This window comes from Diplotaxodon limnothrissa, linkage group LG9, assembly GCF_057381915.1.
Source record: "Diplotaxodon limnothrissa isolate DT_005_m linkage group LG9, D_limnothrissa_male_GT1.1, whole genome shotgun sequence".
NCBI lineage: Eukaryota > Metazoa > Chordata > Actinopteri > Cichliformes > Cichlidae > Diplotaxodon > Diplotaxodon limnothrissa.
In genome coordinates, this window is record NC_140604.1 from 29,323,101 (window position 1) to 29,350,651 (window position 27,551).

Below are 27,551 nucleotides of genomic sequence, written 5' to 3' on the forward strand. Positions count from 1 at the left end.
AACAATGACTTGGTCCCACCTCTGCTCATCTCAGTGTCATAGTGTCAAAGCACACATGTCACATCACATAACATGTCTATAGGTTACAAACGAGCAAAATTTTGCAATGTAGTTGTTACTCTTACATGCTGACACTTACAACCATATGTGTCCATGCTGTAAATAGTTCTTTCTACTGTTAGGAGGAAAGGTAGAACTGCAAGCATTTATAATGATCTGAGTTTTACTGATCAGAACCAGATCCACACTTTGCTCTATCTCGCTGTTCAAGACTGGAATGAACAAGATATGCCCTCACAGAAATAAGCATCATGCACTTTTTAATAACACTTTTTCCCACCAAAACATACAATGTACAGCTTTTTTAGATCATTTACAAAATAAAATGGTCTTTGGAGCAATCCTGTTACTTTTCTTTTAAACAGTAACATTAATACATGTATAAAAGTGCTTAGCAGTGCTGTTTAAAGTATGATGTTTTCACACACAGTGTCTTCACTGCCAGGTGATGCCGAGCATGTTACAGCTGACCTCCCACAGTTTCTGCGCCAAGTCATCATCAGAGGCGGTTCTTGAGCACCTTGCAGGGGCGCAGTCACTGCACACACAAAGAAACAGAAAATGAGAATTACACACTATGCACTGCATTTATGTAACTTATAAAAAATGGGGAAAAAACATTACATCAAGTGTAACTTTTCCTTTATTACCAGGTAGAAACACTGGGCACGGTAACACCGGCACTCTAAAAGCTCTTGCGGTTAACTGAAATACTGGGACTGTGTACCTGAAGTACCCTCCACTCAGGCTCTCTAGACCTGGCTCTGCAGCACAGTAAATGGTAGTCTGCGCTCCCTCCACTGTGGTCTTGGTAAAAACCTTGAAGATCTTCACCGCCACTTGGATACATTGGTGCTGGTGCCTCCACAGGTCAGACTGAACCACCCCTGGGTGCAGAGAGAAGACGCTCACCCCTGTACCTGCAACACAAATGCAAGCACATACAAATGCTGCCAAATAACATGTGCTAACAATTGTCACCTGCTATTTATATGTGCATGTTGGGATTTTAAGCGAGGTTTGTAACATTTTTTTCAACCAGTCCCTACAGTGAATATAGTTTTTTTATTTTTAATGAAAACAACAACAGACAAGTTAGCCTTTGTTAAAACACCTTCAGTTTATTTCTGAGTTAATGGACTGAGCTCTACTCCTGGAGGATTAAAGAGAGCATTCAAGTGGAAGTGGGACCCTGTTGGCAGATGAGTAGGTACGAAGGCAGACAGGTACTGACATAGGCAAGTATTTCTGCAAGTTACTCAGGGTGACGTTAATAGAAAGTTTAAGCTTGTTGCTGCCAGACTGTTGTTATGTAAAAATGTAAAAAAAAAAAAAAATCTACTTCCTTGACTCAACAGCACAACTTCATCCCATTAGTCAGATTCCATGACTCTGAGTCTCTCAGCAAAACCCGCCTACACGATGTCTGCACATGCTCCACTTTTACACATTTCTGTGGTCATATCATGGCTGTAAGATACCCATGTGTTATAGCCTTCATTCCTCATGATGCACATTTGGATATTCCTTTTCTAAAAGCTCACCTTGCAACCTTTTTGCGAGTGAGCATGCAAAGAGGACGTTAGCCAGTTTGCTCTGTCCGTAGGCCTTCATGGCATCGTAACTCTTCTCACTGTTGATATCATCCAGTCGAAGCCCAGTCCAAGTATGGGCCACCGATGCCACCACGACAATACGGGCCGGAGCAGAACGCTTGATGAGGTCCAAGAGTAAGTAAGTCAGCAGGACGTGACCTGATGAAAACAATTAGAACACCTTTTCTTGTTAATTTATTAACAAAGCAAACCCAGCAGTTAATGTGTAGTGTATGTATAATAACCCTTTTAACAAATATAATTAGTTTTACTATTTTGCAAAAAAGACACATAAGGAAACTGTGCCAATCACATCAGTGACTAGCTGTGCTTCTTGTATACCTGTTGCTGGAATTTGTGTGGTTGTTTCTCATATGCAACATAAAGTAGCTCTTCCTGTGGAGTTTATAAAAAAGCCAGCCACCTGACTGAGAACAATCTAAAATCTGACTCCATTTAGACGACCAAACCTGGCCACCCTCGTTTTCAATTTAAATGGCACTCTACAACCGCAGGAGTCGCAATCTCAAGCAAATCTCGTGGTTTTTTTCCTACTCCTTCTTCCTTGCTGTGAGCTTTCTGCTTCATTAGAAGTCAGAAAGTTTACATTATCACCGGATATTATTCCTGCTGATGTGGTAAACAGTGTGTCACCCAATACAATGCATGCCAAGAAGTTTTCTTTTTCTTTTTTTGTTTGCAAAACGTTGAGGGACTCTTCTTGATCTTAATAAGAGCATTTTTCTTTACTGTTTTTTCATTAATTCCCATTTTGCGTAACAATATCACTGTTTAAAAGAGCATGTGAACACATAAAGAATGTGCCAAAGTGCACAGGTTTATTTCTGGATATTTGTACATGTCTGTGTGTTTGCATATGTGTGTGGGAGACCATGCTGGAGCACAGAGTGTTCCCGCTCCGTCAGCCTGAGACAAAAATAACATTGAGGAAAACATCACCTAGGAAGAATCCATGGTCCAATAAAGGAGGAAACACCGGCAGCAGCAACTCTAGTTCATTGTCCTAGCTTGGTGAGACAGTCAGATTGGCGTATGTGTTATTAATGCCAGATTTAAAATGACCTTTTTCACTATGAAAATATGCCTGTCACCAGGCAAACTTAGCATAAATTCAGTCAGAGGCACAGTGTAACTGTCAGCTGTTCACGTTAAAGTAAACTGGCAAATCTAAGCTGTCAGAAAAAGTTGTAGCCAAGCAAACTGTGTAAACATATTTAATGACTGCTTCTAAATATGAAACATGAGCCTTAATTTCAAAACAAAAAAGAAGCGTAAAAATGCAGAGAGAACAATACAAAACTGAGAGTAACTTACCCAAGTGATTGACACCTAGCTGCATTTCAAACCCATCAACCGTCTTGGAGTAGGGACACATCATAATGCCTGCGTTGTTTATCAGGATATTCACTTGTTTTTCCTCTGGAGAAAAAAACAAAAAAACCACACAAACTGCATATCTGATAAAACAACTGGTTTTAAATTCAAATGCTTTTACAGTATGCCTCTAATTATCTGCAGCAGAGGCAGTGGAGGGGCTGAACAAACAGGGATTTATACATCAGCCCTGCAATTAGTGAGCCCTGTTTGCTTGAAGAGTCCATTACTCCTTAAGAGGCATACAAGTATGCTCTTGAAAGGAAAAGTGGATTTAAAAAAAAAGCATATACCATTGATAACAACTTCAGCAAAGGCCCTGATGGACTTGGTGTCAGACAGATCTAGTTTCCTGATGACCACGTTCTCATTTCCTGTGTCTTCCAAAATGTCCGTCCGTGCCTCCTCCGCCCTCTCGAGGTCTCTGCACGCCATGATGATGCGTGCACCTACAAAGTAAGATCCACAGAGCACAAGCTAGTGACAAATAGTATAATAAAATACAGTCCCTCACTACAGAGTATCAGTTTAGGTGAGCACAGGGACCTTAAATCACCCCAAGTTTCATTAGGAAAGACTTGACCCACATCATATTCTTGAAAGTGTGAAATTTCACTCTGAGCTCACATCCTGTTTTTGGCAGCAAATGATTTTTATACACCCCATAACAGCCATTTTCACAGCAGTTGTATTGTACTACCCTAATACTTGAACAGTAGAGTTCAAAAGATTCCCAAACTTAAAACTACAAAAAAAGCTTTGCTCATTTGGTGGGATACAAAAGGTCCCAGCATTAAATGAAGAACCTTAATCTTTCAGGGTTCTTCAGATTGTCCTGTAATGTTTTCTAAGCTCTTACTCAGCATCTCATTTAGCCAACTGCTCCACTCGAACAAACACAAGACCCTCTCGACTGTGTCGTTCTCATTCGCTTCTGACACAAATTACCATGCATTCTTCTTAATGAGCACAGAAGGGGGGGTTTGAGGACACATGCACCCACCCTTTCTTTCACCCATATGCAGGCACAAATATGCACACACACATACACACACGCTCTCCTGCAAACACACTCACACATATGCAAAATAGCTGCAGCGCCCAGTAATTACAGAAGATGGGAGCCATTAACTAGTTGTAATATAGCATCTCCATCCTATTGCTGCCGTCTTTGTTTCCATCCTGAGGACCAAACTATTCCCACATCAACAGGGATGCCGAGTTCATACAATTAAATAAAATAGTAAACAAACAGTGAGAGTCAAGTCCAAGAGGCGTGTACTGAGTCACGTCCAAGATCTTTCAGCAGATGATTTTTTTTTCACATGCGCAAATCATCTGAGTATGTAATAAAAAGCAAAAATGGCTTGAGTCAGTTTTGATCATAGACTGATTATTCACACTCAGTATGATATGTAATTGTAACAGTCTTTCCTGATTTCACTTCATAAACATTAAATTTCACATGGACAGCTTCCTTTGACAACTCATTACGTGGACCAAAAAGTAAAATAAATTAGTAAATGATAATAATAATAAAATAAATTTCGATCAAAATCATAACAAACGATTGACAATGTTGAGATGCAGTGCCTGAAGGAATCGCTTCTCGTTATCAATCTTTCCAAATCCAATCATGTTGTCATCACATTGTTGCATAATCCAGTTTACTGAAAGATGATGCTGTGCCTCCTTCTACTTTGTTTTAAGGCTGGGAATCTAGTTGTATTATTATTACTATGGGTTATTTTATACTGGTGCCAGTGTAAATTTAAAAAAAAAAATTACATGTTGGTTGTTCTTAAACTGAGGAAGGTGTATGTGGCATGCTGTGTCCGTCATGATGCAGATGGCTGAACAAACTGAGTCTTGTATGCAGAACCAGCTTTCATATTACTCACTCTGTGTGCATGTGTGTGTGTGTGCATGTGTGTGTGTGTGTGCATGTGTGTGCACGACTGCTAGATGCACTGTCTTTGTTTCATGTCTGGCCCTGCAGGGGACCCTCACAATGCTCCCTCTGTCCCTGCGACGCCTCATCTGTCTTCAATTTCTGACAGTCGTCTGGAATCATTGAAACATTAACCAAGATGCTCATTTAAAAATATATATATATTAAAAAACAAAACAAAACAAAAAACCCACAAATTTTTAGCTATATTTTTATTCAGATTCATGATAGACTTGGGTATGCCAAGCAAGTTGGACCTAGCCCAATCACATAAGTGTTCTTAGTGCTTAAATCACGAGGTCAGAGTGGGATATGCACTGTAAGTCACAGCCTGCCAGTTAGTGTAAATTAAAGAGGCAGGCACACGTCTGAAAACCTGATAGACAGAGGCAGATGGAGAAAGACCCGCAGCTGGGCACAGTACCTCTTCTTGCCAGGTCCTTGGCAGTTTCTTTGCCTATACCAGTGTTGGCTCCAGTGATGACCACTGTTTTCCCATCTAACCTCTCCTCAGAAGACCAGTGGTTACAGCACACACCCCTGAACAAGAGGCAAGTAAAAGCATTGATTATATATTTTTCCTTAAAGTTTTAAAGACCTGATCTTTATTTGGACACAAAAGAGTCTATAAATCAGCACATGCTCTCATACTAACTATTCAACATCAGACTTACACATACTGCATCTGTAACAGAGTATATTACATCAGTTGGTTTCCAGAATAATTGCGCAAGTCGTCTAAACAGATTCATGCTCAAAGCTCTTTTTTCCGTTTTCAAAATTTGCATAAAAACACCAATAAAACCACGACGCAAATCACTCTGCAAAATCTGGTGACACAGTGGATAATCTTCAAATATCTCACACTGCTGGTATTATTAGAGCCAGCTACCTAACCTTTAACGTTTTCTGCAGGCTCTATTTTATGTATTTTTCTCCTACCTGCAGTACATTCTTCCTCAAAGAGCAACAGGTTTCCACCTTAGGACCTCTGCGACAATACAGCTCCTTTCTCCGCCACAACACTTTATCAGCGGGTTCCGTGCTTTTCATCTGTCAGCCACCTCTCCTCGTTTTCTTTTGCGTATAGGTGCCGGGGCCAATCAGGGGCGGGCTGACGCATAATTGATTCACAAGTTACAGGCTGTGGGAGCAGCCGGCTCTCCTGCCGCCTCCTGCTGTCGGAGAGACTCGAGTTATGGGGTTAGCTGAGGCGAGAGTGTGATAATTCACCACTGCAGTGTGTGATACCACCGAGAACGTGGAAAACCCAAAGTTAAAACGTGCCTCACTTCACTATGTAGCAGCATGCCAGAGCTAAAATCCTAATGATGTAAGAGTCTAATAAAAATGGGAAGTCTGTTTTTTTTTTCACTCACAAACGGACACACAAGGACACACAATGCTATATCAGGGATGTTTCTTTATTGGAAGCTGTTACATTTGTCTTAGCCTTCAGATCAAAGGTGAAGTTTATCTCCAGCGGATGCCCAACAGGTGGCAGCTCACAACCCACAGCTTCAGGGCTGTGCCGTCATCCTGGCCGGCATTGGAGCTCTCTGCTCTGGAGCAGTTACTGTGGGGAAAGGGGTGAATGGACAATACATAAGCACATCGTTTAAGTGAGCTATACATTTCCATCGCTGTAACATAAAGTGCACTAAAACATGTGATAATTAAAATGTAACCAGCTGATAGTTAGAAGATAGTAGATAAAATGGAGACACAATTGGATAGCTGTAAGGTAATATTTGGTGCATTACGTGTAAATTAATCAAACTCCACACTTTCTTCATTGATCATTACATTTCTAATTTATTCTTTTTCGTTACTTCAGGTAGTTACTCATTGCTTCAGGGCTGCATGACCATCAACAGACTCGGTTTAAAATGTATCAAATGTGAATTATAGCCATGGGTGGAGATACAGTATTTTCCGGTCGTGCTGAGCGATTTGGAGACTGAACAGATAACGCTGTTCTTTCTAAGAAAGGTGCATATTATAAAATATTTATTATCTAACGAATCACTTATACAGAATGACTCATAGATCTTTAGTAATTACCCATTAATTAGTGTATTAAGAATTATTCGGATGATATCGATGAATGGCTCCTCTCGTCTTTCATGATTCTTTAATCACACCTGTTTTATAGCGATTAAGCAAGTTTTTGTCTGTAATTGTAAATAGTTTTCACGCTGACCTGTAGTATCCTCCAGTGACCAGCTGATTCTCAGGAGTGACGGTACAGTAGATGGTGGTGTAGGCTCCCTCTGCTGGGGTCCTGATCAGAAACCCGAAGTTCTTGACTATATCCAGAAGAGGGCGCCTTATATACCTTAAAATGTCAGTGTTCACGAAGCCGGGGTCAACTGAGTAGGCTGTGATACCTAGAACTGGAGGGATTGGTATAAATATTATTTATCCAACCTGAAATGAAGCAGATCCTTGATAACAGCTTGTAGTCACACATGAGTGGACACATCAGTAAAGTAAAACACCCAGAATATATAGTTTCACTTGATTTAGAAAAAAAAAGTTACAGAAAGCCTTGACTCATATCTGGGAAGAAATGACAGCATTATTAGTGAACGAGGAGTGATTTGCTGGGCAACAATTAAGTCTTTAACACAACTTATTTCCCTGTGCTCTGATGTCGCCCAGAGCGGTTGTGGTTGAGGCATGGGACTCTCACACTGTTGAGATAAGATCCGTTTTCTCCTGGCATAAGGAAGGCGAGGTAGACAGGCAAAAGACGACACATAATGACTAGATAATATTTCAGTCTCTGCGTCCCTACCCTCTGTCCTTTTGGCCAGCTCTCTGGTGAACAGGACATTAGCCAGCTTGCTCTGTGCGTAGGCCCTGAAGTGATGGTAATCCTTCTCCCCTTTCAGATCATCAAAATGGATCTTGCCAAAGATGTGAGCTGCTGATGACAGGTTGATGACCCGAGATGGGGCCGAGTGCTTCAGCAAGTCCAGCAGCAGAAAAGTCAAGAAGAAATGACCTAAATGGGTGGTAGGAGAGAAAAAGGCGAGGAGTTTTAAGCCACCACTGATCACTGATCACATATTTAGCAGTAACAACAGGAGCTGACTGACAACTCATCTGCTCTTTTGCTAAAGTCTGTTTCAATCTAACATGTTTGTCATTAACTAAACCTTGTGTGTTTTTTCCTCCTACCCAAGTGATTGACTCCAAACTGCATCTCAATTCCATCCACTGTCCTGGCAAAAGGACACAGAGCCACGCCTGCATTGTTGATCAGATAGTGAAGAGCTTTCTCAGCTGTGAAAACAGGACAATTGTTACCACCATCACAGTATTTAGAAGGAAAAAAGAATGCACGCACTACTCCGAAGTCCGCGTGTGTGTTGCGTGTGCCACCCACTGTTGTAGATATTCTCAGCAAACTGGCATATTGATTTGGTGTCAGCCAGATCCAGTTGCCTGGTGACTACCTTCGCTCCCTTCACCTCCCTCATGACGTCGCAAGCAGCTTGCTCTCCCTTCGCCATGTCTCTGCACGCCAAGATCACCCGGGCGCCTACGGGAGATTAATTCCTCTTGTTTGCGTGTACATGCATGTTTGACATTTGAACAAGATAGCACGATTTCAACACATATGTCTGGGCCAGTTTGGCAGTCTTTGTGTCGTGGCAGTATGCTTTGAACTTAATCCCTCTGCCTGCCTTTGATTAACCAGTACCGATACATGAGTTCATTAGAATTATGCGTTATCATAAAGACAGTTTATGTTTGAGTAACCTGATTGTATTTATTATATTTGCGGGAACAGGAAGCTTCAAGTGCACAAGTTCACAAGTACACTGAGTCACGCAGACGAGAAAGAATATGACAACAATTGTAAAGAAATTTGTTACTCATCATTGCATTTGCTGTCTTTACATGTGCAGCGCTGTTTGCTTGCCTCTGCTAGCCAGGTCTTTAACTGTCTCTTTTCCTATTCCAGTGTTGCCCCCCGTCACTATAGCTGTCTTCCCATCTAGACGTGTATCTGAAGACCATGTGGGGATGAAGAGAGACCTGTGGAGTGAGACACCTAAAGCCTTTATCTCAGATGGATGAATGAAAAGCTACCGTCAGACTTTTCCCCCCCTTTCTGGTGATGATGTACAAAAACTTACCTGATTGCTTGCATTTCCAAAGTAAAATAAAACTGTGATATCCCTACTCAAAAATTGTTTTCGCTGATGTTGAAAAGTCCCAGAGATGTGGAGGCACAGGGCTGAGAGAGAAAGCAAACATGACCGCCTTTTAAATGGTAAGCTGTTGTCAGAAAGAAATACCCCTCTGTTGGAACTCATCACTGGTGCTAATCAATTAAGGCGGAATTTCAAGATAAGCGTCATATGATTGGTGATGCAGTATTTTAAAGAATCAAAGAAACAGAGAAGTATTTGTTTAAGAGGTTTCAGCTCTGCGTACCAAACTAAGTATTTGAAATGACTCAGCAAACTAGATTTAAGACACTGAATCTTTATTTACTGTAAAAGGAAAGTAAACCCTTTTCAATTCTAAGGCTTTATAAATCAGGGATCAATAAAAATCCCTGGTCCTTAGCATGTCTTAATATAAGGCTGTTTAACGAGAACTAGCACTATCCCCTCACAGCAACAACATCCGGGGTTCGAATCCAGGCAGGACTCAGTGGAGTTTGCATTCACCATCCAAAGACAAGAATGGGGTTAGTTTAATTGGTGATTCTAAACTGGCCGTAGGTGAGATTGTGAGTGTGAACGGTTTTCCGCCTCTCTCTGTGTTATCCCTGTGACAGACACAGAAAAAAAGACTCATCACAACCCCAGCAGGATGCCGAGGTCCTGCAAAACAAGGCCAAATAATCGCTCCTCCACCACCATGCGTAACACTTGGTATGAGGCATTTGTGCTGATATGTAGGGTTGCTCAATTAATCGAATTTTAATCACGATTACGATCTGGGCTTTCAACGATCATTAAAAATGACTGAGCCGATTATTAGCCCCTCCCTCATTTATCCGCGACACCTTAAAGGCCGGTCCGTGAAAATATTGTCGGGCATAAACCGGTCCGTGGCGCAAAAAAGGTTGGAGACCGCTGATTAAGAGGACCCGAGGGAAGCTCGGAAAGCTATAGTTATTTGGAGAGGAGAGTGACTGCCGTTGGTTGAAAAGAGTTTTAAAAAAAAAACTTCAGTGGTGTTGCACACTATTTTATATTATTTTTTTAAAGTCATTGTTAACCCTTTAAAGCCGGTCAGAGCAGTAAGCTCCGTTTTGCGTAACTATTTTTAAATCCCTGTAGAACCTGAACCGTGTAAGCTAGCGCATTTGTTTTGCATATGAAACCGGAGGAGTTGTACTTACATCTTATGCCATCAGCTTGTCCTCGGTCACGGTTTCGTTCCACATATAGCTTTGCAAAAATTGCATAAAAAGCGCTTGCAGGAACAAAAACATAATATTCCAGAAACACGCTTTGCCGTTCCTATCAGCTGTTCGTAACACTTCCCACAGTGAAATGATGCACATGCTGTTTTCTTTGCAAATTTGCATCATAGGATTGTTTTTTGTTTTTCCTGCAGTATATAAAAATTGCTGTATCTCCAAAATAAAACTATGAAGACACTCAAAATAAATTTCCTGTGGTGGGAAACTATTTTTTGCAACTTTATTGTATTTAAAGTTTTGAGGGATAAACCTCTTAAACTTCTCCAAGTAGAAATATATGTAAACTAAACAAAAGCGATTTTCAATTTTTTTTGTAGTTTATTGCACTTTTTTGCAATTTATGTAATTACTATGCACTTAATGCATACATATTATTAAAATATGGGCTATAACAGTTGTATTGATGTATAGCAACTTGAAATGCTCCCACAAATGGCACTACAGCATGTAAAAAAAATAAATAAAAATAATATAAGCTCTGGTGGACTTGGTTCTATAGTAGGTCTTAAAGGGTTAAATAAATATCGTCAAATAATCGTGATCTCAATTTCAGTGAAAATAATCGTGATTATCATTTTTGCCATAATCGAGCAGCCCTACTGATATGCTGTGTTTGGTTTTCAAGAAATGTGGCATTGTGGATTAAGGCCAAACACTCTACTTTGGTTTCATCTGGTCAAAGGACGTTGCTTCAGAAGTTTGTGGTTTGTTCAGATGCAGCCGTGCCAACCTAAGCTGTTCTGCTTTGTTCATTTTAGAGAAAAGAGCGTTTGTCCTGCAACCCTTCCAAAAAAATCATACTGATCTGAGTGCGTTTGCTCTCAGCAAGATTGGCAACTGTCTAGAATGTTTTGCAGTTGCCAATCTAGCTCACTGTGCTCAGTGATGGCCTTATAACCCTTTCCAGACTGATAGACAGCCTCTTTTAATCATTCGTAATATCTTTCCGCTATGGCATTGTGCTTCCACACAAACAAACAGCCAAAAGCCCTGCTTTTAGAGTTGCTCGCACTGACTGTGTGATGCTGATGTATTAATTACAAGCACTTGATCAGCATCACCTGGCTGCTACTTACACTCTTAATTCCTATGGAAGCATTAAAAGGGCGTGTTTAGCGTTTCACACACTATTTCTGCATTTTGCCTTAGTTTTCGTTGACACAGCGTATGCTCATATTTGTAGTTCTTCGCGGTTGTATTTGTCTGATTTTTTCACATGACTGTATGTAGCTGTATTTACCTTTTCTCTGAAAATTTTCTTCCTTTTCTGCATTAGAATTATTATTATTATTACTGTCTATTATTACTGTGTCGTAGATGTAACAAAATCACAAGAGCAAATTTTTCAATTAAATTTGTAAGACACTCATTAAAAAGATTCTTATGTATAAAAATGTAAAAGTTCCACACAGTTTCATTCATTCATTATGTATTTATCAGCTACCATCTGCTGCTTCCATTCAAAGCAGTTCATCATATTTACATCCTCTCAAAAGCAAAATCATTATCTTTGAAGAAACTAGAAACTCCATCTGCTGTCAGTGCTGAGTAACGAATCTCAGCTGTAATGATCTTTTGCAAGTCTGCAGCTGGAATCCAAAACTTGCTTCCACAGGTGAGATGACTGTAATTTCAGCACATAAGCACTGTGGATTTTCTGGTGCTTTCCACAGGTCTGCGCTGTCACCTGGTTACACCGACTGTCAGGTTATTAAACCAACAGCTGATTGGGCTTTTTCTCATGCCTCGAAAGTGCTCCAGTATGAAAGACAAACCCTTTCTCAAGAGCCCATTTCCTCTTTTCCAGTGATCTCGATTCCTCCTTTATAATTGCAAGCAAATAAATAAGGTGGTACACAATAATATGTCTGTATGTCTGTTTAGAAATGCCTATACAAATGCAACAAACAGATGCATCTCGTTTCTTGTGTTGCTGAAACTGTAAACATGAACATGAACATTTATCCATGATTTGTTGTCTTGTTTATCATCTTAACCTGCACTTACCACTAGGAGGCACACTATAGCAACACAAGGTGGTTGCTACCCTACATATAAGTCAAATGAAAGGCTGTTCTCTCACACATGAAAAGAAAAGAAAAAGCTGAAATCATTTAAATGTGCAGTCGGGCTCTGTGTTGGCCAGCCAGCCAGTTCTCATGTAAACCATGTGAAAGCTAGTCATAACTTCCTGTTTTCACAAACAACCATAAAATAAGCTGAGACAAGACGCACTCTTACACACATGCACACACACATATAAACATACTCCTGCTGACCCAAACCAGGCCCAAATGAGTGCTGCCAGTTCCTCTCATGTGGTCTCTCTGTGACGCTAGCTGGTCTGACTGCTAGATTAGTTTCTCCTCACAGCTGCTTGCCATCCCCGGGCCTGATGAAAGGCTGCCTGTCTGTCAACACAGGGACAAAGGCACAGAGGCCTTGCCACATGTGTAATTAGCATTGCTTCACAAAGATTATAGATCATCTTGTGGAGATAAATGAAGCCTTGGTTGTGTTTTGTCAATCTTCCCCCCCCCTAAAATAGGAAAGTTGACCAAGAGTAACCACAGAATGCAGGATGGCAGCCATCCGTGAAAAAAATTAGATGCAAAACATTTAATTTCGATCAAAATAGTCTTTCAGTAATTCATTGCAATAGATTTGATTTATATGTACATTTTTTGTTTGTTTGTTTTTTGCAAAGCTGCATACATATGGCAGGGCTATAAATTAACAGTTCATTGAAACTCCTGTGTGCGCTTCGCTGTTAATGGCACCACTCGACTTCACAAAATCCACACAATAAATCAATTGACAGCATATTCATTCGTCTTTGAGAAACAGATGAAATATATACACACACTGATCACATCTGAAACTTCTGAAATACACACAAACAATCTGCCTCGTAAAATCTTTCTTTTTTTTCCTTTTTTTTTTTTAAACAAAACCGTTATTATTAACAAGCATCGGAAGGCCTGGGCATTAAAATCGAATAAAAGAAATCACTAATAGAATAGCTTATCAAATGCATAGCATTTTGTTTCGAAGACAAAAACTGCACTTGTGTTGCAGTAGGGAGAAAATAAAGTCTACAAACAAGCATCGTACCAAAACTGGACGTGTCTCTTAAAAAATAAACAGATCCTGCAGGCAAGAAAGAAGAATTCACTCATTGATATGTTTAAAATTCTGTCCAGCCAGATCTTATTGTGGCTTGCATATTCAAAGTTCTATGATACAACAACTAAAACGCATGTTCCACACGGTGGATATTCCGTTACGCAAGTATCAAAATCATCCAGACTTACAAAAGTTAAAAACTAAGAGCTTACAGATGTTACCTAAAGCAAGTAATCAATAGAAATGTGTGGGACATTAAATATTTTGTAACTTCTTTGTATCGAGACCAAGCTGTAAGTTCAATGCAACGATAAAAATATTATGCACCTGCAGTATGAACTCTACTTCCACATCCATTTCACAACAAAATTCCCCATCACTGTCTGGAATGGAGGGAGTTTCCATCTGAAAAGGACTGCAGCTTTTCTTCTTTTTTTTTTCTGGGAATAGATTCCCGTGGCAAGATTCAGTGACTAATGTCTGAAATAGGCCAGGTTATAGATGGTTCATTAGTAAGACAACTGTGGAGACACAGAGTCAGATTCCCAAAAGACTGATCTCCCAGTTATCTGACTGATCACTTTAAAATGACTTTACACCATCCTTTCCTTGTTTTTATCTGGAAAACAGACATGACAAGACACATTTGTTTTTCATTATTACTATAACTTATTTGATGTACACCTCTTAGCCATAACACTAAACCCACCATTCTGCCAAAAAAAAAAAAAACCTCTGCTGTGCATGCACATGAGCCCACTGAGGGTGTCCTGTGGTGTCTGGCCAGTGGGTCCTTTGGGTCCTGTGCGCCTCTGCAGATCAGGCTTGTTCTTGCTAACTCAGCAGATGTTTGATTGGACTGCCATGTGTTATGCCAAGTTGTCGAGCAGTTTTTTTGTTGTGACAGGACACTCTGTCCCGTTGGAGAGAATTCTGTTGTCAGGGGATGCCGTTGCCATGGAGGGATGTGACTGATCTTTAACGATGTTTAGGTGGGTGGTATGAGTCAATGGAAGAGGACCCAAGATTTCCCAGCAGAACATTGCATTGTAACAATATAATCAACATGATTCATTTCAGCTGACAGCAGTTTTAATGTTGTGGCTGATTGGTGTAATCAAAAGATAACATAGGCACCCGGACTATGGCGATGATCTCTGAAGTGACATAAAACATAAAGCAAAGCCACCGGCCGCTTTTCACTTTCCCAGTGATTGCTCCTCCATCGCTTCCTGGACTGGCAGTGTTTCATCTTGCAAAGTACAGTGGGAAATGTAGTCCCCTTGTGATCTCAAGCTGGTCTGAAAAAACGGAGCAGTCTCAGTGGCTTCTTCCTGGACAGGGTTGCCGAAGCCATCATCCCACTCCACCTCGTCGCTGCCGTGAGACGTCTGGCTGACGCAGACAACAATGACGTCACCGCTAAAGTTCATCACTTGACCGCTGGAGATGAAGGTGGTGTTGTGGTTCCCAGACACCTGACCTAAATAGAAAAGTAACACAGAGGAGGCGTAAATGGTTAGGAGGCTATTTATAGACGATGTCTGAGAAAATCTTTAGTTTCACGTGAAAATCATAAACACTGTATCCCCAGACTGGTATAGAAAATGCCGATGCAATAACAGCCTATTGTGAAATTCAACGAGATGTGTTGCTATAATTGTAGGGTTGTGTAGGACTTTCATTTTCCCTGTACAAACAGGCTTCCAGAGCCCTATTTCATGACACAAGTGAAGAAGGGACTAACTGTTGGCTAACCTCATGTGACAAATGGACAGTGGGTGTAATGACTTTGCAGGATGACCACAAAAAGGCAACGGCTACAGAGACCGCCATATCATATCCTTCTCGACATAGCTCCGTCAGTATCCAGCACTTCTAACTAAGTGAAACTCAAGACCACTAAAGGGAAGCAATTTGTCACAGGTTTTGGGGTTTTAAGGATTCAACTGAACAATTTTTTTTTTTAAATGTGCCGCTCCATCCACAAACATCTCAGTGTCTAATCTCCATCCTACAGTTGCTTTCCTGCCAAACACAAACTTGCATCAATACCCTTTGTGCCAGTGCCTGTATATTGTTCACCTACAGAGTTAAACCAGCAGGTGAATTAGGAAATAAACAGTTTTGTTTTGTAAATCGCATTACACCGCATCAAACCTCTGGTTCCCATTTTCTCCAGCCTCCTGTCTGACTTTCCAGGCGACAGAGGAGGCCAAACCTCCATGACTCACAGCTTATGTTCCATCTGTTCACACATATGCACACGCACACACATACAGTAAATGTAAGAAAATGCACTAACAGGCATTTTCACACCTACACATACACATATGCGCTCAAAAGCACATGCAGCCAAAGGCAAACGCTACCACAGACTCTCAAAATGTGTGTGTCTCTGTTTCAGTATCCAATCGCATTTCCCGGAATACCAGTCTGAGAGGGCAAGCTTGAAAATATGCCATTTCACCACAGCTCTGAAAACAATGCTCTGAGGAATCTGCTTGGGTCTTCTGTTTATCCTCTCTCAGTACCACGTTGATCTTTTTGGATACCCAAAAACTGCGCTGACAGGGGTAAAACTGACTTGTGCATATTCTCTATCAGAATCTGCCAATTTTTCATGGATAGGTGTCAGCTTAAGTCTTTGATTGCCAGACTAAATGTGGGTCATTAGCCCTATTGAGCTGACGCTCAACAAAGGCAGCCCCAAAATTGCCCTGAGCCGGTCAGTAGCTAATAAATAAAGCTAATGTGCACTGGGATGGCTACTGTGGGTGAGACAAGGGAAACCTCTGAACCTTGCCTAACCTTTAAATAGTATAGGCGGGAAGCCCTTGTAACAATTTTCATTACTGCATGATGGGAAACTGTGTTCACTTCAAGCCAGCAGATGTGTAATTAAAGTAACCAGTCATCAGTGAGAGTCAAAAAAAAAAAAAAAAGGCTTCACAAGTTGGTGTGTGTGTGTTTTTGTTGGGTTTGCGAGGTTATAAAAGCATTACTCAAGCTGAGCACATCTTGGTTCAATTAAAGCTGCGGTCACTTTGCGCAACCCTATGGAACTCTGGGTAAACAGGAGTTTTGTACTGTAGATGGCATACTCGACACTGGTGCACACATACACAAAGAGCAGTGTTTGTTAAGAGTGCGGTTCTGGTGGCTCACTAGCACATCACACACACACATATCTTTTTCCTGCTCCCTGTGTGGCCCCGCCAAAATCCAGGCTCAGATTATCAATACTGGCTTTAATAAAAGCTATTTCTTGGAAACAATCACACAAACGCCATATTTTTACGCTGAGACCAATCCTCTGTCTATTCTGTGTTCGGCTAATAACGTTTGAGCTCGAGCTGACCACCGTCTCTATCAGACTGCTCAGATATTACTGCTTTTATAACTAACCATAACCACTAGGAGCTCGAGGCACAGAGAATAAATGTTTCCCGTAGATTTTTCTCTTTGGCACAACCATAAGGTCTGTGTGAGAACAATGCATGCTCAACCCCGTGACTGTAAAACTTTCCATTAAAACCAATCTAAATTTCATTCTGTTATTCTTGGTGGCTAGTCCCACCTATGCTGTGGAAAGAGAACACTGCTATGTGGTGTATCCAATCATGTATGGGTATGACCCTGTGGCAACACAATGGCGACTGCCTACACAAACAGCGAACACAGAAATCCACCTGGCAAACACAACTGTGGTCCTGCAAACTTTGTAATGAGCCATTATCCCCATAACGCTCAACCACTGTGTTTTTAGTTTTTATTGACGCTGCTGAGCGGTCACAGCAAAAAAATAGCCAGGAAATAGCCAGCTCCAAATCAGCTTTTCATTACCCCAAGAGGAGTAAAAATAGATTTGTGACTGTGCGACTCAACTGCTTGGGGAAAAAAAGTATATAATATAATATAATATAATATAGTATAATATAATATAATATAATATAATATAATATAATATAATAGACAAAAGTGTACATTAATTTTAAAAGCCATAATTCTGTCCTGTCAACACTTGATGATTACTATTAAGTTACTATTATTACTTAATATTTTACCTCCCCCACTAGTTTGGAGCTAGTACCTTATCACTTCTCTTTTTCCTTATCATTAACATTTTTTGGGGCTTCTCATATGATCAGTTTTTGAAATTTCATGTACCTGAGGTAAGATTTGGATCAGCCAGCTGACTCTGAAGGCTCTCCGGTGAGCACTCCAATTCTGACTCCTGTGATGAGAGCTTGTTGTCTCTGCTGTCCCCACAGGGAACTCCCTGGTCTTGCTCTGGGGCTGTGGCCTCAGGGGGCTTGTCCATGTAGAGCTCTCCAACAGATGGGGATGGCAACAAGGGGGTGACCGAGGTCATCGCAGAGGTCGTGCTATGTTCTGTTGATGTGGAGTCTGTGCTCATCAGTCTGTACAACCCCTCCCATTTTGTTGGCGATCTCTCTTTCAGGTGAAATTTGAACTCCGGCGACATCTGGGACAATGGCAGGTAGAGTTCAGGAAGCGGACTGGTTGACTGGACGGCGGTGGAGGTGTGGAGGAGAGGAGGAGAAAGAGAAACAAGCGGTGCGACACCCGACTGACTCGTGGACACTTTCTTGAGATTTCCATCTTTAGCCTCTTTCCCACTTCCACCTCCATCCCTCTCTCCATCTAGCCCTCCACATGAACACGATCCCGGTGTTCCAGGGCTGACAGCCTGGCTACAGTCCTCATTCTCCCCTACTTCCAGGGGCTCGTGGACAGGAATGACACACATGCAAGAACCTGTCAAAAGCCGGGACACGCTCATGACCTCTTCTTCCGACACCTCTTCTGGTTCTCCAGATCTTTTGCTCTGATCCTCCATTGGTGTTTTCCTCTCAGTCCCTCCTTCCTCTGTCATCTCTTTTATGAAGGGCAGAGAGACCTTTACATCAGGAACAGAGATGGGCAAGGTGCACGAGGGGTTGTCAGTGGGGCTGGAGGGTGCTTGGTCGATAAGTTTGGTCACCTCACATGGCGTGCATTTTGAGGCACCAGAACCACCTCCTATTCCTCCTCCTGCTCCGCTGTGGTAAAGAGGAGCCAGTGTCTCCTAGAGTGAAGAAAACGATAAAAGAAGAGTTGTAAATTATTGCAAGTATGCACGTAAGATGATGTTAGATATATACAGGCTCTTTGCTTCAATGGAAAAAAAAAAATTGTCACAAACAATAGAAAAAGTAGATGAAACAGCTTGCAACAAGTTTAGTTTCTATATGTATTCGGTTTTGTTTGAGGTTTTTTATTCTAACAGAAATTCCACCTTACCTGTTGTATCCGGGTCCTCTTCAGATTCTGGACACAGGATCGCAGATTTACTGAGAAATGAAACAACAAGATGTAAGTACTGAAAAAAATGCAGGAAAAAAAAAAATCACAGTATTTATGAAAGTTCACGTTTTTGTGCCAACGTCTACATGTATGTTAAAGCAGTCGTACAGGCAGAAGAGAAAGGTTCATAGAGAATTTCGACCTACCAGAGAGTAACTTCATTTTGTCCTTGTAGCAGAAGAGAAGCAGAATGAGGGGACACAGAATGATAATGATTGACAGGACTGAAACCATCACCCAGAAGGACATAGGAATGACCGGGTCACCTGTAAGACAGACAATTATTGAGCTTGCTTTTAGTCTACTGTTTTTTCCCTCTCCACATTTAGTGTGACATTTAAGCCTCCAATTAACAGAAACGATTTTGTCATATGGAAAAAAATGACATTGTATATGTCCGTGTCTTTCCAAACTCACGTGGTCCACACCCTGCATCGGCTTCAGCACTGCCTTGCTTGATCTCCTTGCTGCCATCAGCCTTGCAACTGGGAAAGAGGAAGAAGAAGAGGAATATTTAGACAATGAGAATGTAGTTCGTTTTTTTTAGTTCTCCCTTCTACTCCACATTTTCCTACCAACGTGCTCAACTCGCAGTTCTGCAAAGATAACACCAGAAAGGCAGATGGATAGAGAGGAAAACAAAATTCTTTCTCTCTCCACCGTCATCATCATCGCCGATGATCTGTCAGGTCTGGCTGGCAGTGGAAGCTGATGTCTGCTCCAGCCAGGGTTCCAGAGGAAGTGGTGAATATATTACTCATAACCACTGCTGGCTGCCGGTAGGGACGGCTGCCCAACTGCATTTTCCCTTCACAATATGTCAAAAGATTCCAGGCTAAAAACACGTGTGTGCACGTGTGTGTAAGCGCTTACTTTGTCCACGGTTTGCACGGTTCGTCATCGTCCTTATCAGAGAAGAATCCTTTTGGACACGGCTCACACACCTTCCTCTGATCTATAATTAACAACACAAATCGTAATCTCGGATTTACAACTCGTTTGTAGGGACTTGTTATAAATGGGGGATGTTCTGCGTTGTGGACTTTCTCACCATGCTTTGTCTCAAGTCCCTGTCCGGGTCGGCAGGTGGGTATCTTCTCACAGAACTCACAGTTGATGGGGTAACACTGGAAGCCTTCAACACAGCGACATGGCTCCTCTTCTATCGAGTTTTCATTATTTCTCATAAAACCCAATCCTGTAGATTTAAAAGAAAAAGACAAAGGTACAAATGAAGTGAATGATTAAGTGTGTTAAATGCAAATTCCCATTCCACAGCTCAATACAAAGGAAAAATAATTCCATGATCTGAGCATTCTTGGCTACCACAACCCCGTTTGTATGAATATAGAGGTGTTGTGTAAAGAGTAAACAAAAAACTGAAGTGAAAATCATTTATTTGATTGAAAATAGCACAAATAATGTATAAAAGTATGGAAAAGGTGGAAAATGTATTTATTGTGTTTCAAAAAACATTCGGAGAGGAGGGCAAGGAGATGTCTGTACACAAGCTTGTAAAAAAAACAAAAAACAAAGGAGTCAGTGGATGGGCTCAGAAGCACTTCCAAACATCACTGTCAGGAGACACAGGAGAGGGTGATATCTACAAAGGCCATATTAAAGTTGAATGATAAAAGTTTTCGCCCTTTTTGGAGGAAGGCCTTCATTATTTCAGCAGGACAATACCAAACGACATGGGGGGAAAAAATCTGACCTACTGAAAATATCTGACCCATTATTAAACGAGGCAAACAAAGACCTTAACTGCTGAACAGCTTAAAACCTTATTGAGAATGAATTTAGCAAAAACGTTCAGATTTTTTTCACCAATATGCTCCCCGAGTCCCCAAAGACGTATGGGGAGTTTTAAAAAGATGAGGCGATCCAACGTGGCAGTAAACCGTCTCAATCTCAACTTTTTAGAAATGGGACGGTGGCAAATGGTCTGCACTTCGTTAATGTTTACACAGCTTCATGATTTTTTGGGAAAGGGATTGCAAAAGAGAAACTAAAACATTAAAAACATGAGTATAAAATTAAATACTGTTGACTGGAGAGTATTCTTTTATGGTGTAGCTGTGACTGTAGAGTATGTTTGGAAAGGTTGTTTGATCTTTGTCATTCAAGTAACCAGAGATTGCCAAATTAATAAGCAAAACGTTTTATAATTAATTGATTAACTTTTTAGAATTGAAATGAATGGTATTTGTCACAAGGAAGAAGTGAAAAATGGATTTAAATGTATGGAATTGATAAATAAATGAAGGTACTCACTCTGATCACAAAACTTCTGCTTAAGACAGCGATAGGCATTGTTCAAGCTGGGTTGATATTCTCCGTAACTGCATTTACGACATATAGTCTGAGCGGTATCAGTGCAGTCTTTAAACACATAATAGCCTAGTGGCAAAAAGAAGAGACAGTGGGTGTTAGGCAGAGGATTTAAGAACCCAGCATACATAATTACAATAACACAGAAAAGCCTAATTAAATAGAAGAAAACAAAAGAGAGACTGATAAAACTGGAGCTCCCTTCTTCTTTTTAAGCAGTTGATATATTTAGCAGTTTAAGTGTGTGTGTGTGTGTGTGTGTGTGTGTGTGTGTATCACGCATTTGTGGAAACACACGCACATGTCTGTGCCACTTTAAGCCAAAAAGATCTGCTTTTAAACATCCTTCCTCTTTTACTTTAGAATATTTGTGAATGGAAAGCTATTTTTACTTTATGCTGACTCCACAGAGGAAACCAGATATGCATCCACTATCTGTGTGTGTGTGTGTGTGTGTGTGTGTGTGTGTGTGTGTGTGTGTGTGTGTGTGTGTGTGTGTGTTAGTTACCTGGTTGACACTTGTTGCAGCATTTGGAGTCTTTTAGGTATTGTGTTTCTTTACATTGAGGTCTGGAATCTGCGTTCTGTAATTAATGAAGACAAAAGATAAGTTTGTAACAGTTAGTAAGAGGTATAATGTTTGAGTCAGGACCAGGATGGTAAAAACATTTTCAAGACGTGCCCAGAAATTCTTTCCATGCTCTCAGAACACCTGAGCGCAGCTCTGAAGCCTCCAGACCAGGAAAAACAAAGTCCACAAGTACACAACAGGGAAGTAACAGGAATCATATAATATCCATTCTGGCTGACTTTGAATAATTAATCACTTGCAAATATTTTCCCAGCCATCAGTGCTGTGCTGTAAAATAAAAAAAACAAAAAACAAATCTTGTGCAGTTGTTACACTAGATTTCTAAAGGCCTTCTGCTCTAAAAAAACCACTATGCAAAGTTTCCTGATGTCACGCAGCTAAACACAGCTCTCGTTAGAAAGCATGGAAACAAACTATGAAACATCTTTGCATCTCTTCACAAACAATAAACGCTTTATTGAAAAGGTTACTTACTGTACTGACCTTCCAGCCGCTCTAAATTAAGGGCTGGAGAAGTCCTGGCCACACTGCTGAATTAGACAGTTTGGCTGTTATAACAGAAATGATGCCAAAACCACAGTGTCTATATATAAATGTAGAAAAATAAAACCTATAGGCCTGCTTTGACTCCGACCTTGAATTGACCACCAACATTTTGCCATTCAGTCTAAGCTTCATCTTCCTTACTACTAAATACTGTAATTTGTACTGTAATTGAATTGCTGGTGTTGCAGAGGTTCAGAAAAGCTTCCCCGAAGTTTTCCTTTGGGAAGCATATTCACAATTTCTTTTTGTTCATTTGATTTTTAATGGAAAAATCCCTGAGCTTACCCCAGCAGTTCAAGTATACAATACTAGACTCAACACTGTTTTCACACCCTTCTCATCCTCCCCTGTCTTCTTTCTCACACCTCTGATTAGACTGTGTCAGTCTTTCCAACTTCAGACCACGACAGCGCAGCATGAACACTCTCAAGCTTTTAATTACCTCCACTCAGACTCACACATCAGCCAATCTTTGTTTTATAATCTAACCAGAGGGATAATCATACACAGTGCTCATAGCTCAGACCGCAGCACTAATGGACACCATATGCTGCAGGAGACAGAAGTGACAGAAGTAGGAAAGATTCCCATGCTATTAAAAGGCTTGAGTATAGATAGATAGGTAGATATGGCTTTTAATATGCACAGCTGGACCAGAGCGCACAGGAAGCCAAAGGAATGCCGGGAATTGTGTTTTTGTTACCGCCACATCTAAACATTGGGTCTGAGTTACGTGAAACAATGTGTTTTGATTTACTAAATATATAATGGATGCAAAAGAAAAACAAGTGACCCACCCTATATGATTATAGGTTAACATAATGGTAAACATAGCACATCCGACCTCAGAGCTAACTTGATGTGCTGCATGTACTCAGATATGAAGTTATAGAATTGCTTGAAAAAGAAGATGTAGGGAAGTGGAAAGTATATGGATGGACAGAGCGGGCAGGACTTGGTGAAGCTTAAGAACAAAGAGGTATTAAGAGTTCCAGCCCTTCAGCGACATGTCACAACTGCCCCCTAGCTGGTTTCCGAGCTGTTTTGTTTAACTTACAGAAACATTCACCGCCGTGTGTGACCCTATCAAATGCAGAGCACATTCCATAAGCTTTCAGCGGACAAGGGAATTTGCATAACGGCCACAGCAGCAACAGGCTCAAAGCCAAGAGAAGCACACTGCACCTCATAGGCCTCTAGGGGTTTTACTGGTTCACGATAAGATGCTGTAAAAGCATATTGCACAACAACTGGATCTTTGTATAATGTTTGCACCTGTGATTAGTTTGTTTCTTAACAGCCATAAAAGCAAATCCCCTTAATGCCACCTGCATAAATCAAGACCTGATATCTCATACCTTTAATTATAATTCTTCAAAACAGAAAAAAGAAGGGACTAAGTTGTCTTAAAAATTCATTTACAAGTAACAGAAGAAAACCCCCCCACAAAGAACGGCTGTTAAATTGGTGGAAATTGGTGACAGTCAATGATGTGTGAATAGAAAAAAAATATATAATAGAAACAACCCAAAAATCAAGGAAGAGCAGGTGCTGCAAAAAGTTAAAAGAATATGTGCTAATTGCTTTAATGAAACCTGATCCAGAGCTCATAGGCAGTGCACTGCTTTTTAAACCGGAGGTAGTCATAAATCTGATCTGGTACTTGACGGAACTTGAAGAGGTAAATAATTACTGGTCAAATATTCAATGAAAAAAGTCAGGGAAGAGGCAGCAAGATGTTGCTAATAGATAACAGGACAACACGAGTGCATACAAGCAGGGATGAATGCATGACTGACTTGAAAATCTGGCAAATAAAAAGTTCAGGAGCCTTGTTTGTGGGCAGGCGAGCAATAAACCCAACAAAGCACAGTTCTTCATGATATATTGACTTTTAAGCTCTGAACATCTTGAAGCAATTGTGCATTGCTCAATGTCACAAAGACAGTTTGAAATGAACTCGGAATGTATTGGATGAAGTGGTTGCAAACCAAGAAAAAGAAGGGGAATTCTTTGGGAATAGTGTGAGTCAGTAATGGCAAGACCATGGTGAGAACAAACCAAAGCCAAGGGTTTGCAATGTCACCTTAAAACGTAGTTGAAAAATATTCCATCCCTCCTATCCAGACAACTGTCTGTATCACGTGTTTGCTTTCTATTGCCACTGCTGCTGGTAAAACTTTGACTTATTTCATAGACTTTTTGGGGGAAAGGAACAACTATATATTTCTTTTGCGCAATTGCCTCTCTGGATCACTGCATTGACAAGTAAAATGCCCCCACAAGCATTTTCTCTTGCAACACACCTCAGGAAAGAAGAGCGTGCGTTCCAGTCAAAGTTATGCCAATGCTGGCTTACGGTAATGCAGGCACACAAGCAATGATAGATCACTGGTGCCCAACAGTCCCACCACTTCAACCACATCTCATAAACTTCTCCACCTGGACAGCGTTAGCTGGTTGGACTAAACAACGGCGTGGACAACAACATGCCATCGACTATATTCACTCTCCCCTTCAAATTAACTGTGGCAGTGTATCAGCTGCGACATTAAGTCATTTTTAATCTCTGTAAATCTACTTAATAGGGTTTTTTAGTATGCGCTTCTTAGGTATATTACGAACTACGATAAAAAAAGGAAACCACAAAAAAAAAAAAAAGTTTGTAAAAGTTGGTTGTGATATGCAAAATAGAGATCCTGCTGTGGCCCCTGCACCACCTTTTTAAACCTCGCCTCTGGCTGACCCAATGAGGTTCCTGATGAGCAACTTGGACGTGGAAAGAATACTTGGTGGAGGGAGAAGAACGTCCAGTTGCCAGCGGCTTTTCTGTGGTCAGAGCAGGGGAGAAGTGGCTTCGGCCCAAATACAGCTGTTTCTAGTCAGTGTCTGTGCGTAAAAAAAAAAACAAAACAAAAAAAACACTGTTCCCCAAATTTCCCTCGTCCCTCATCTGACCAGCTCATGCAAATGCTGGTGTGTTGACACATACTCGGGTTTACGGTTACATATCTTTTGCCTAAAACAACTGAACAACTGTTGATCTCAGCACTTTTGCATTAACTTTCTCATTTAAAGGGACCCCGATAACCCAAGGGAAGCAGTAAACAAGAGACCCACAGGCTTCAAAGGTGACCGTCAACTCATTTGATATCAACCTCTTAGCTAATTAATGGGGTAAATGTTTATCATTAATAGTGGGGAAAACGCGTTTTACCTGTGCGTAAAAGGTGACAAGGACACACGTAATCCAGCCGCGGAAAATCCAGCTTGTAGAAAAGTTTAATCTCATCTCTACTGATTTACAAAGACGACTTCTGAGGCAAACTTTTCTTTATTAGCCAATAAACAAAGATCCGATCCCCGGACTCTTTAAATGTCCTCACTGCAAATCAATTCTTCTTGAGTGCGTAAATGTGGTTGAACCTCCAAACATCTCACAGGACATCGCGCCTTCATTCCCGATTAGACAGCTTCAGTTCCCATCTGCCCTCTCATCTTCCTTCTGCTTTTCACCCACGCGTAGTGAAGGGAGCTGCAATGCAACAGCTTGTAAAAAATGAGTGACTTACCGAGAGTGGACTCCTCCCACGTTCATACGCAAAGAACGGTTCCACGCCTCCATCGCAGCCCTCCCGATCAAGCCGGAGAAATTATGTGTGTGACATTTAGTGCGCCCGACTATGAACCACCCCTTATTTCTCAGGTGGATAGATTTATTTAAACATGTGCAAACCAAAATCTACATTCAGTGCCGGCAAAAACAGAGTTTGTAGAAGTCTAACGAGCTCGAAAGTCAATATTTGGTATGACCAGCTTTATTCTTCAACACAGCCTGAACTCTCATAGACAAGCCTTCTTCTGACGTCTTTAGGCAATCTTCCGGATTAGTTCTCCAGGCTTCATGAAGGACATTCAGAGCTCTTCTTTGTATGTTGGCTGCCTTTTGTTTCTTTTTCTGCTGCTTCAATGATCCATGACACCATTGTGTGTTTTTCTCTGAGGTATGCTTTAACTGCACTTTAACTGCATTGGCAGTATGTCTGTGATCACCGTCATGCAGAAAAATGAAGCTATTGCCAAATGGATGTCTTCCACATGGTTTAGCATGGTGGATAAAAATGTGACAGTACTTTTCTGTACTCAAGTCCATCAGTTTTGGCAAGATCCCTAACAGCACCAAATGAAAGGCAGCCCAAAATCATAACAGAGCCTCCACCGTGCTTTACAGATGGCTGAAGACACTATTTATTTCAACCAGATGTTTAAAGTTTGTGTTCATCACTCCATAAGATCTGCTTTTGCTTTCCAGTCCAGTTCTTTTATATTTTGTCACATTTCAGCCTTTTTTCCCCCACTTTTTCTCTTCATGAAAAAAACGCTTATTGTCATTTACCCTTTCACCAAGACCATGTCTGATTCGATTTTGGGCCAGATGCATCTCTCAGGTCCTGTATTTGATTTTCGCAGGATATTTTTCCTATGTCTTAATAAAATGATTTTCAGATACTGTTCATCTGCTGCCCTGCTACTTGTTCTTATGATCTCCACTTCTCCAGTTTCATCATCTTGGGGAATCATGTTTGGGGAACATGTAAAAATACTGTTTTGCGGTTGTTAAGCTGCGTCTTTCTGTCTAAAGAACACAAATAGTGTTTTTTTTTTTGTAACAGACTGCTAGTAACAAAGTGCCTAAAGATGCATCTTAAAATTGGATCTTTGCTAAGTTTTTTGTTACATCTAGAGTTAGCACTTTTTTATGCCCGAATGATTCATAGGTCAGTCTCAAGTAGCTTAACAAAGTTGAGAAAAGAAAAACATTCCTCTGAAATGGTCAGATAAAAAGACTCGACTGAAAATGCGTAAAAAAAAAAAAATAATTAAAAATTAAAAAGAGAATTCTAAAGCCAGGAGAACTATTGCTCAATGCCACTTTAAACAAAAGTCTGTCTCCTTGGAAATAAAATGTAGTTTTGCACAGTACTGTAGGTTGTCAGATGATACTTCCCACATCATTGGTCAGACAGGATGAGCTATGACCTCATGGCAGAGATGAATTCATATATCATACACTGGAGCAGGATTCAAAGCATGTGGTCACTTCTGTACACTTTGCTTCCTGCAGGAGCC

General features: G+C 40.8%; 3 protein-coding genes across 5 annotated transcripts; all 3 read right to left on the minus strand.

Moving 5' to 3' along the window:
* Positions 1–495: 495 nt before the first annotated feature.
* LOC146625777 (retinol dehydrogenase 12) lies at positions 496–5,954 on the minus strand. Its single transcript, XM_085362472.1, has 7 exons — positions 5,944–5,954; positions 5,426–5,541; positions 3,344–3,499; positions 2,991–3,095; positions 1,605–1,814; positions 788–980; positions 496–598 (listed from the first exon to the last, which is right to left on the minus strand). Exons 1-7 carry the CDS (start codon positions 5,952–5,954, stop codon positions 496–498), a joined length of 894 nt encoding a protein of 297 aa, XP_085218598.1.
* Positions 5,955–6,474: 520 nt separating this feature from the next.
* On the minus strand, positions 6,475–12,774 carry LOC146625778 (retinol dehydrogenase 11). Of its 2 annotated transcripts, none has more exons than XM_085362470.1 (7): positions 12,710–12,774; positions 8,936–9,051; positions 8,396–8,551; positions 8,188–8,292; positions 7,802–8,011; positions 7,205–7,397; positions 6,475–6,577 (listed from the first exon to the last, which is right to left on the minus strand). In XM_085362470.1, the coding sequence occupies exons 1-7, from the start codon at positions 12,772–12,774 to the stop codon at positions 6,475–6,477; spliced, it is 948 nt and encodes a 315-aa protein (XP_085218596.1). The 2 variants fall into 2 exon arrangements, with proteins under 2 accessions (XP_085218596.1, XP_085218597.1); XM_085362471.1 differs by lacking the exon at positions 12,710–12,774 and adding an exon at positions 9,153–9,166.
* A 1,900-nt stretch (positions 12,775–14,674) lies between these two features.
* On the minus strand, positions 14,675–25,713 carry tnfrsf11a (tumor necrosis factor receptor superfamily, member 11a, NFKB activator). 2 transcript variants are annotated; one of them, XM_085362474.1, is made up of 10 exons: positions 25,639–25,713; positions 21,792–21,867; positions 21,227–21,352; positions 20,004–20,150; positions 19,826–19,907; positions 19,379–19,437; positions 19,099–19,218; positions 18,890–18,939; positions 17,753–18,674; positions 14,675–15,065 (listed from the first exon to the last, which is right to left on the minus strand). In XM_085362474.1, the coding sequence occupies exons 1-10, from the start codon at positions 25,711–25,713 to the stop codon at positions 14,782–14,784; spliced, it is 1,941 nt and encodes a 646-aa protein (XP_085218600.1). In that variant the 3' UTR covers positions 14,675–14,781. The 2 variants fall into 2 exon arrangements, with proteins under 2 accessions (XP_085218600.1, XP_085218599.1); XM_085362473.1 differs by having other exon boundaries at positions 19,370–19,437.
* Between the last annotated feature and the right edge of the window lie 1,838 nt (positions 25,714–27,551).

Coding starts and splice junctions, on each gene's coding strand:
- LOC146625777 (XM_085362472.1), bottom strand. Junction 1,815..2,990: donor GCTAGGTGTCAATCACTTGG/GTAAGTTACTCT, acceptor TGTTTTCATCAG/GTCACGTCCTGCTGACTTAC. Junction 599..787: donor CTGAGTGGAGGGTACTTCAG/GTACACAGTCCC, acceptor TTGTGTGTGCAG/TGACTGCGCCCCTGCAAGGT.
- tnfrsf11a (XM_085362473.1), bottom strand. CDS start 25,713: ATGAGATTAAACTTTTCTACAAGCTGGATTTTCCGCGGCTGGATTACG. Junction 21,868..25,638: donor TTGTCACCTTTTACGCACAG/GTAAAACGCGTT, acceptor CATTAATTACAG/AACGCAGATTCCAGACCTCA. Junction 19,219..19,369: donor CGATGCAGGGTGTGGACCAC/GTGAGTTTGGAA, acceptor TCTGTCTTACAG/GTGACCCGGTCATTCCTATG.
- LOC146625778 (XM_085362470.1), bottom strand. CDS start 12,774: ATGAGAGGAACTGGCAGCACTCATTTGGGCCTGGTTTGGGTCAGCAGG. Junction 8,293..8,395: donor TGCTGAGAATATCTACAACA/GTGGGTGGCACA, acceptor CTGTTTTCACAG/CTGAGAAAGCTCTTCACTAT. Junction 8,012..8,187: donor GTTTGGAGTCAATCACTTGG/GTAGGAGGAAAA, acceptor CCACCCATTTAG/GTCATTTCTTCTTGACTTTT.